The 9078-nt window shown below is 40.3% G+C and overlaps 1 protein-coding gene across 1 annotated transcript; it reads left to right on the top strand.

Moving 5' to 3' along the window:
* Nucleotides 1-516: 516 nt before the first annotated feature.
* Nucleotides 517-7511, top strand: arid5a (AT-rich interactive domain 5A). Its single transcript, XM_005729431.1, has 7 exons — nt 517-580; nt 1772-1842; nt 4017-4185; nt 4288-4340; nt 5361-5458; nt 5552-5711; nt 5801-7511. The coding sequence occupies exons 1-7, from the start codon at nt 577-579 to the stop codon at nt 6983-6985; spliced, it is 1740 nt and encodes a 579-aa protein (XP_005729488.1). The 5' UTR covers nt 517-576; the 3' UTR covers nt 6986-7511.
* The last annotated feature ends 1567 nt before the right edge of the window (nt 7512-9078 follow it).

The raw sequence follows: 9078 nt of genomic DNA, 5'->3' as shown, positions 1-9078 counted from the left end.
CTGCTTTAAAGAAATATTTTTTACCTACTTAAGCACTGATGTTAATAAGTGATAGCTTCCTATGTTTACCTGAGAATAGTCATTAGTGTACATGTTCAGGAAATGTTACGCCCCCATTTAAACTATATTTGAACTTACATGTGACTGGAGGTATTTGTGAGTCGGTATGTTTGTTTAAAATGAAAGCTGTATAAGAAATCTTCAATAGAATCACTTGTAGTAATCTCTACAAAATCAGAAATATGTGTTTCATGTGCTGATGACACCACAAGTATAGACAATAGCATGTCCTCAGGAAAAAAACAGATGAGAAACAGCACACTGTGAGCTACAGCTGTCAGACTGTAAGATACCCAAATGCAGATTTTAATAAAGTTTTAAGCTGACTATTCAAACACAGCTGATGGAAGAAGAAAAAAAGGACTCAGTTTCCCAGACTCATTTGCGGTGTTACATCAGTCAACCAATGAAACTGTCCTGTGGAGACACCTTCCTATTTTGTGGTGTCAAGTTGACGTGAGTGCTGCATGAATTACTGTCACAGTTAAGCCGGAGACTAGAAGGCAACATCTGGAAATGGGTAAGAACGATCTTGATTTTGTACTCAAAAGTAGATGCTGTTTACATGTGTTGCTTTCTGAACGTATAGAAACGAGTTAAACACATCATTTTAGGGATGATTTTAGTTCTTCTGAAGTTTTTTATAAAGACACTTTGAAGATTTTTGCAAAAGTAAATTCATGTTCATGACATTCATCTGTGACAGAAGCGACTGTTAGACCCAAAACGTCACAAAGTGTCACAGGAGTTCTCGCCGGCTTTTAAAGTGCCGCAGTTAATCTGTCACAATAATGTGACTCCGATCGATATCTGCTTCAAACAACAAGCGCGTGTTTTATGTGAAGCTAAGTAACCTCTGAGAGGCAATGGAACGTTTTTTAAAAACAATATGTCAAAAATATTTCTCCAACACTCAAAATGGAGAAGTTCAGGGCTACTGAAAGCAGAATTAAAGGTTCAAGCCGCAGCACAGGAAATAAATGATCTCAAAAGAGAAGCATATTGGTTTTGCACACAAATGATATCACTGTGGGTGGAGGGCTTCATGGTATTGAGCTGACAGTTTGTGAAGAATGACATGTCATTCTCAGAATTTCATTTCGTTCCCAGCCTTGGTATTTTCTTCTTGTTTGTTTGGCTTTTTTAACATTCATATTATTTCCAGCTACATTCATAAATTCCTATAGTTTGCAGTCCTGAACGTGGAAGCACTAAAGTAAAAGTTAAACTGTTGCCAGGCGAAACATCGCAAACCACTAACGTTCACGTTAATGCAGGGCAGGCAAATGAATGAAAGTGCCTCAGTGGATTCTCATCTTGCTTGAGATTATCTTGCCAAAATACTGTAGTTCTTGTGTCACAATATCATACAGTGCAGCGTACAAGTGGTTGTGTTCATGAGCAGGAAGTGGTTTTGCAACCTGTGGTTTTATATCACACCCAGTTGACAATATGTTCTACAGATTACTGTTTTTCTTTTTTCCCCCCTGAACTTATCAAACATTATAACTGTTGACCAAATTACAAGAACAGTGATGAAAATCACCTTTAATATTATTTATGAGGGATGCTTTTAAATTTTGATCAGATTGCGCACTTCTACCCAAGATATGTCTTGAATTAAAAAAAAAAAATCCAAGGTGGCTCGGGTAAATTCACATACCCAAATGACTCGATTTTTGTTGAGTTTACCGTCTCTGTCTCTTTGAAGCTCAAGAGGACCAGAATGAAACGTCACAACAAACGGCAGCCAGTGACGAAGAGAAGGGGACCGCAAAGCAGGTACTAAACTCTGTCACTGCTGATAAAATGACAAAAAAAAAAATGACAGTTGGTCTTCTGGCAGCCGTCTGGGCAATTTCCATCAGTTACAGTTAATCAGTGACTACAGACATGACTACTCAGAATGAGTTATGTGTTGTGTTTTCATTTCCCCTTTTCAGTGGATTTGAGTGGCGATTTTTTGAAGTGCTGATTATGTGCGTACAGTCGTTTCATCTCTATGGTCGATTATGAAATGAGTAAGGAGGAATAAGTGATTCTGCTTTGTTTTCTGAGAGGCCTCGAAAAGGCGCACACACACACGCACACACCTCACACGCCACAATATTTCGTTGCACATAAAGAAACTGCGGGAGCACTGCCACTCACAGCCGCTGTTCTGGTAAGTGAAATGAGAGGAACAATATGAGAAACACAAATTAGCTCATGAAATTTCCAAAGCTGATGTTAGTTGAAAGCATGGTGGTTAATGTGGTGACTTCTGGCCTGACGATAGCATCAATCCAGAACGCCGCTGACAATCATTGTGAGAATTGTGTATCAACACATTGACATCAACATCACCCACACAGTTTTCCAAAAAAAAAAAAAAAAAGAAAAAAGACAGAAAAAAGAGAAAGAAAAGAAAATTCATCTGTGAAAATCAACCGAAAGTTTCACGATGATATTTGTTCTCTGGTCTTGAGTGCAATCTTCAGCGCAGGGGCTTCATTATGTGGCTTACAGTGAAGACATTTCCTGTAGGCGATCATTGATGCGTAAACCTGAAAGTTTTGTGAATCAGATCTAAAATACAATGACTGAAAACAGCCGAGCTGAATTCTGTGCAAGATTCCAATCACCACTTTCTCACATTTTTAGATGAATATCATTGCGCGCGCATTCTGCCGCATATTCAATCAAAATCCCCTGATTTGTACAAATGTGGCGAGAAAAGCAGGTCGCCCGGGGTGCTCTTTTAGGTGGTGCAGAAAATATTGCCTATGAGAAAACCTGTAGAAAACAGTGGAAAGTCAGAGCTGTTTGCTGCTGGCTGGGAACAGGAGTGTAAAGCCACTGAACTGTGACTCAGTTGGGCTATCTTGGTTAGAGGCCTGCACCTTCACTATTACTCACTCTAGGGGTTTACTTCTCGGAACCAGGAACCACATAGAGGAACTTGATTCAATATGAAACCGCCTCTAGCTGTTTTGTTGTACAATGAGTGCCACAGAAATAGCAGCTTCTATATGTGGTGATTCAAAGTAAAATATTGACAGCGTCCACTGCGGTATCCCTTGACATCCAATCTACCGAAATTGATCAAATGCAGCTGTGATGTGAGATCTCACATTTAAATAGATGCTGTAAATTCCAAACTCTTTGTTTTCACTACGAGAAGTGACTATATCAGCGTTTGTGATGTATGAACCAGTGTTTACACAGCGTGAGCGACACGGTGGCTGTGAACAACGGAAGACTATCACACCCAAGGGTTCGTTTTTAGCTGCCCTTTTTTTTTGTTCTTCTTCTTCTTTTTTTTTTACTTCAACAATAGAAATATCATCTGAGCTAAAATTAAGCAACAGTTTCTCTTCTTGAGTCTCAGCTTTTTGAAATCTTTTGAAGCGACGGTTTTAATTCTGCATGCCTTTTCTGTTTCATTTCTGTTTTCTTGCAAACCACAAATAGTGACATTGTGAATTTCCTCTGCTGGACTTCTGAGTAATGTGAACTTGACGCCAAATTTCTTGGTATCTTAAATTCCTCGTTAGTGTCACTGACACTACTTTTGCAGAAACGTATGCGATTTTTGGAGCTCTTGCAAAACAACATATTTATTCACCTACTGACTCTCACATACAGCGCTTGCAACGACTCTTCTCTTCTTGGCTCAAGCTCATTTTACTGAGTGACATTTGTACCAGTGACTGACAGCTCCAGACCAAAAACCCCACAAGTCTGCTGCGTTCTCTCCAGACAGGATGTATAGCGGTTATCTATTGAAAGTAGCGGTAAAACCCTACTCTCTGATTTTGACGTTTCATTTCAACATTTGTGTCTCATGAGACAACTCTGCATGTCGTTTTTCCCATTTCTCTCACAGTACCTTCAGCTGTAAAACAGTGGACTGTGACACATTTACAAAGCATACTAATGTAGTCCTTTCATGCATCTGTTTCCTCTTACTGTAGGCTTCTCCTGCTGTTATTGAGATTCACGACTCTACAACTGAATGTGAAGATGAAGGAAGGGCCAGTGTGGTGCAGATGGAGGAGAAGGCATTTGTCTCAAGTTTGCACTCTTTTATGAAGGAGAAAGGTACACCCATTGAAAGGATTCCTCACCTGGGCTTTAAACAAAGTGAGTTTACTCTATTATTGCTTTTATATAAACACATTAGTAAAATGGAATTAGAAAAAGAAGTAGATTATTCATGTGTGTGTGTCTCCCCCCCACTCTCAGTTAATCTCTGGAAGATCTACAAAGCTGTTGATAAACTTGGAGGCTATGATTCAGTAAGTACTTTATTTAGCTTATGTAACAGATGCAAAAAAAGGCTTCACTGCTGGCGGGCTTTTAAGTGGAAATGAGCTGTAGGTTTAGGTGCTAGAGATGCAGACAGCGGCGCTGTCAACACATCGCTCCCCATGCTCTGTTTTCTTTGATGTTGACACTGTGGCATAAGTTGTGAGAGTGAAACTCATAATGAAATGGAACTAGATCGAGGCTCGTGTTGACCACCGTTGCTTTGTCCCAGGTTGTAAATACACCAATATGAGCCACCTACGTTAGCACAGGTTTAAAATTGAAAGTGTAATTTCAATACCGAAAACCAGCAGACATGGCATTTAAAGGGTAAGCAACCTTCCTCAAAAACATTTTTACAAATAGATCTATAAGTAAATATATTAGGGTCCAAGCACCTGAGGTACAAAAATGAATAAATTAATTCACACAAGCGCAGTCTGCTAGGTGTTAGTCCAGGTCTAGTCTCTGACTTGGACCTTTTAATCACACTGTTGCTGCCTTGGTATGTTACACAGAACTAATACAGGGGTGGACAATTAACTTTTCCAAGGGGCTCCATGATAAACTGGGACTTCCGTGGAGGGCCACACCCTCACCGGAGTCCTATTTTTAGCCTGTCCTTTCAAAGAATTAATATCGAGCAGAACTGACTCCACCTTATTGGTGAATTTCCTTGTTTCTCAGTTTCTAATGTACCCCCTTGGGAAAATGAATTGCCTGTGCACTAACAAGTGGCAGTGCACCCATACCTGCAAGCATGTTGTTAACTGTCAATCCTCTTGCCCAATTCTGATTTTAATTTTGTCTCCAAAAATAAATAAATACAAAATTGAGGATTTGTGGTTTGAATGGACTAGTAGGTGGTTACATCCATCTTTTATATACAGTCTATGGTTTCATGATAGAAACAGCATAAGATTAGGATACCAGATACTGCCATCCTAGTGGGAACTGTTTAAATAGTGTAATGATTTTTAACTGTTGTACACGTTCATTTTTGTCAACAGGTGACAGCACGACGCCTTTGGAAGAAAGTCTACGATGAGCTGGGAGGAAGCCCCGGTAGCACCAGTGCAGCTACTTGCACTCGCAGACATTATGAGAGGTGAGGTTGACTCTGTTTCTCAAGAACCTTTTTTGGTTCAAACACTATAAGATCAGCTAAGACTCAATTTAAACTGTGCTGCTTATGTGACAGGCTGGTGCTTCCCTTTGAGAGGCATATAAAAGGAGAGGAAGACAAACCCCTGCCTCCAAGCAAACCACGAAAGCCATACAAAAGAAATTTGGATAGCAAGATGACTAAGGCAGAAGGGAAGAGGAAAAGAACTCATTCAGATAGAGACATTGATTCAGAGGTAACAAATTATAACTCTGACAAAACACCTAAAAGAGAAGTGCTTGTTTATATTGTGTTCTAAAATCCCTCCTCCTCTATGTCTTTCAGTTACTCACCCAGAGAAGTCCAGAATCTTCCTGTCAAAGTGAAGCAGTAATTCATCCTCACTCTGCTCTCTGGGCTGACAGACACCACACTGAGCCAAACAGAGCCACCAATAATGTCTGCCCTTCTGTTTACCTTCTCCCCGCATCCAACTCGTGGATTGCTCAGTTATCGACTGCAGCCGGAGAGGTCATCTCTCCTCTGGAGAAAAAAAAGCGAATGGCTCAGGCTAGCCTCAATTTGCCGCCCAGTTCTCAGAGCGAGGATAAAGAAAGGCCCTCCGTCATCCACTGTTCCCAGTCTCCAGCCAGGGCTTCTTCCAGCAGAAACTGCAACTCCTCTGATGGCTCCCCACTCCCTTTATCCTCCTCCTCTTCCCGCAGCCCCTCCCCTTACTCTGTTTCATCAGAGGAAGGTCCAGCAGGAGGTGAAGATAAAGCTGCATCAAGCTCAGAAATGTCCCAAAACGCTTCTGTCAAAAATCCATCGGGCCGCAGTGACGATAGCAAGACTGTTAGTAAGACACACAAAGAACCTAAAGGACAGAATAAGGATGTTTCTCAAATCGTCTCTGACTCGATTAAAAACCAAGTTAAAGACTGGAAGTCCTACAAAGGAGCAAGCAAACATTACCTTTATCCTTTCCAGCTACCCACCACATACTCTGTGAAACCTGGCTTTTCTCCAACATCTACCTCTAGCTTCACCAGAGTTATTCCAAAATCTGGCAATGTTCTACGACCCACTCCAGTTCGGCCAAGTACCAAAGGCCAAACGGGTAGGTTGCTTCAGCAGGACGACTCTCTGACTTGTGCAAAGAGGATGTCTCTGTGGCCCTGTCAGACAGAGAAGAGAGAGAAATCCAGGACAATGCAACAGAAAGTTTCTCCCGCTCAGCAGAGCCTGTCCTATTCCGCCGCCAGCATGCCGTTGCCGTGTGTCCTGTCAGGCTACGAGAAAACAGCCAGAGACTCCAGGCTCCAACCTCCCCTGCCCCCTTCATTTATCCCCAGCAGAATGAGACTACCTCCCTCTCAGCTAATGTATCGTAATGTACCAATGGGTCCACCTCCCTCTGCTTTCATTGGGTCTGCTTTTTACTCCTACCCCTACCCCATTCCTCTGTTAAATCCCCAAACTGCATATGCCATTCCTGCCATCAATTCCATTTACCCTCAAAAGTTGTGAGAAAATCACAATGATAATCACAAAACAAGACAGTGGGTTGTTGCCCAGTTGAGTATTGTTGAGGCCTCCTGACATGTTTTAAACATGAAATATTTTCAAGTTATTCCTGCTGAGTGACTGTATGGATCCTGGGGATTAACACCGAGTAGTGATAGCTGCAAATATTTATAGGAGCCAGTGAATCATGTTGAAGACTTGCTGTCCAAGTGCACCTGAAAGGTGCACTACTTAAAAAAAAATTACAATATGCAATATTTCTTTAGCTGCTACACTAGGATCAAATAATGTAATCTGTCTAATATAAATTTTGGAAAAACAGATTAAGGTCAGTTATTTTCAGTTTTAATTTCTTTAGATTTTATCTAGTAAATGTTAATGATATGTTGCTGTGATTATTAAAATAAATGTTATATTCAATTCAGGTCAAAATGAATGCGATATTAAGGTTATCGTCAATTGCACAGTTTCATTATTTTGTTTTTGGAAACAAAAAAACTGTCTAATGTTCCCTGATGTACTGTAGTTATGTCTGAAGATTATTATTATTTTGAATGAATGTTGGTCAGTGTTTGATATAAAAAAAAATATCTATATTGTTCTCATGTTATTCAAATGTATTTAAACGAAAGACTAAACCAGCCAACAAATAAAGAGAAAACATGAAAACATATTTGTTCTTTTTGTTCAGTTCAATCACAGCACTGTAAGATTGTGAAAGATGAAAGCTTTAGCACTACGCTCTCTCCTCCGCCTTCTTGATATGATGTTCTTCTGCTTTCCTGCCCGCTGTATCTTCGGCGATGCTGTTCGCTGTTTTTCGTAGCGTCCTGATGACACACAGTTTGTGCTCCAGTGGGTGATGGCAGTCAAACCTTAATTAGAAAAAGTTGCATTTCCTGAGAAAATGCAGTGTGAATGCCGTGTAGTGGAATCTGCTGAAAACAGCTGAAAAAGCTGAAGTTTCAGCTGAAAAGAAGTAAAAAAGCAAAAACTGCTCTCAAAGCAGCTGCTCATCTCACTGAGCAGAAGAGGCTGAGATTTGTGTTTATAAGAGGTGAAAAGCTGAAAATTCTGCTGAAAAGAGGTGAACTTTTTGAACTTTCTGCTGAAAATAGATGAAGAAACTGAAAATTCTGCTGAAAATTTGTGCTCAAAACAGGTGAAAAAACATTTTGCTGAAAAGACATGAAAATGCTGAAATGGATATTAGAAAATTTGCTGAAATCATAAAAACATTGCAGATATGTAATAAATTGGCAGAAAAATTGTAGTGTGGTCCATTCATTTTAATGGGCCAAAAAATGGCACAAAAAGTTTAATATTTCAAAAAGTATAGCAGTTATGAGCACCAAAAGATATAGCACACATCTGCAGAAGGAGCAGAACAGTTTAAAGTTCGAATGGTGAAAATCAGTTGAAAACTGAGGGAGGAGTTAAGCGGCAAAGAAACGGAGCAAGTAGAATAATAAAGGATCGTAGAATAATAAAGGATCAAAGAATAAAGAGAAACAGGATCACAATATTTTACGTTACCCATCAACTTTTAAATGTCCCCCATTACTAATGGAAATCTCACAGTCTAAGAAGGCAGTCATTTTTCATAACCTCCATGGTGAACTTGATGTGTTTCTCCACTAAGTTAATCTGATCAGTGAATTGTGGTACGTCCTGAGGTTTGATTTTCAATCAGGTGTCATCCACATACCTGAACCAATGACTTGGGGGTGTTCCAGGGTAGGATAACAGAGCCCCGTTTTCCACTTCTTCCATGTACAAGTTGGCCACAGTGGGTGAAACTGGGGAACCTACGGTACACCCATGTTTCTGCTTGTAGTACTGACACTTGTATTTGAAATAGGTGGAATGAAGACACAGTTCCACAAACAAACACACTTGGTCGGTGCTGAGAGTGGTCCTGCTGCTGAGGTTGGGGTCATCCTGTAATCTCTTATGAACTACCTTCACTGCTTCAGTGACTGGAACACAAGTGAAGAGAAACGTAACACCATGTGAGATCATTGTTTCATCTGCCTCCATTATGACATCTCTAAGCTTCTCAACAAAATTCAAAGTGTTCTGGATGTAGCGTTTAG

Source organism: Pundamilia nyererei, unplaced genomic scaffold, assembly GCF_000239375.1.
Source record: "Pundamilia nyererei isolate P.nyererei 1_Seehausen unplaced genomic scaffold, PunNye1.0 scaffold00033, whole genome shotgun sequence".
In the NCBI taxonomy this organism is placed as follows: domain Eukaryota; kingdom Metazoa; phylum Chordata; class Actinopteri; order Cichliformes; family Cichlidae; genus Pundamilia; species Pundamilia nyererei.
The sequence above is the reverse complement of the archived record's forward strand: the minus strand, read 5'-3'. Positions and strand labels throughout refer to the sequence as shown.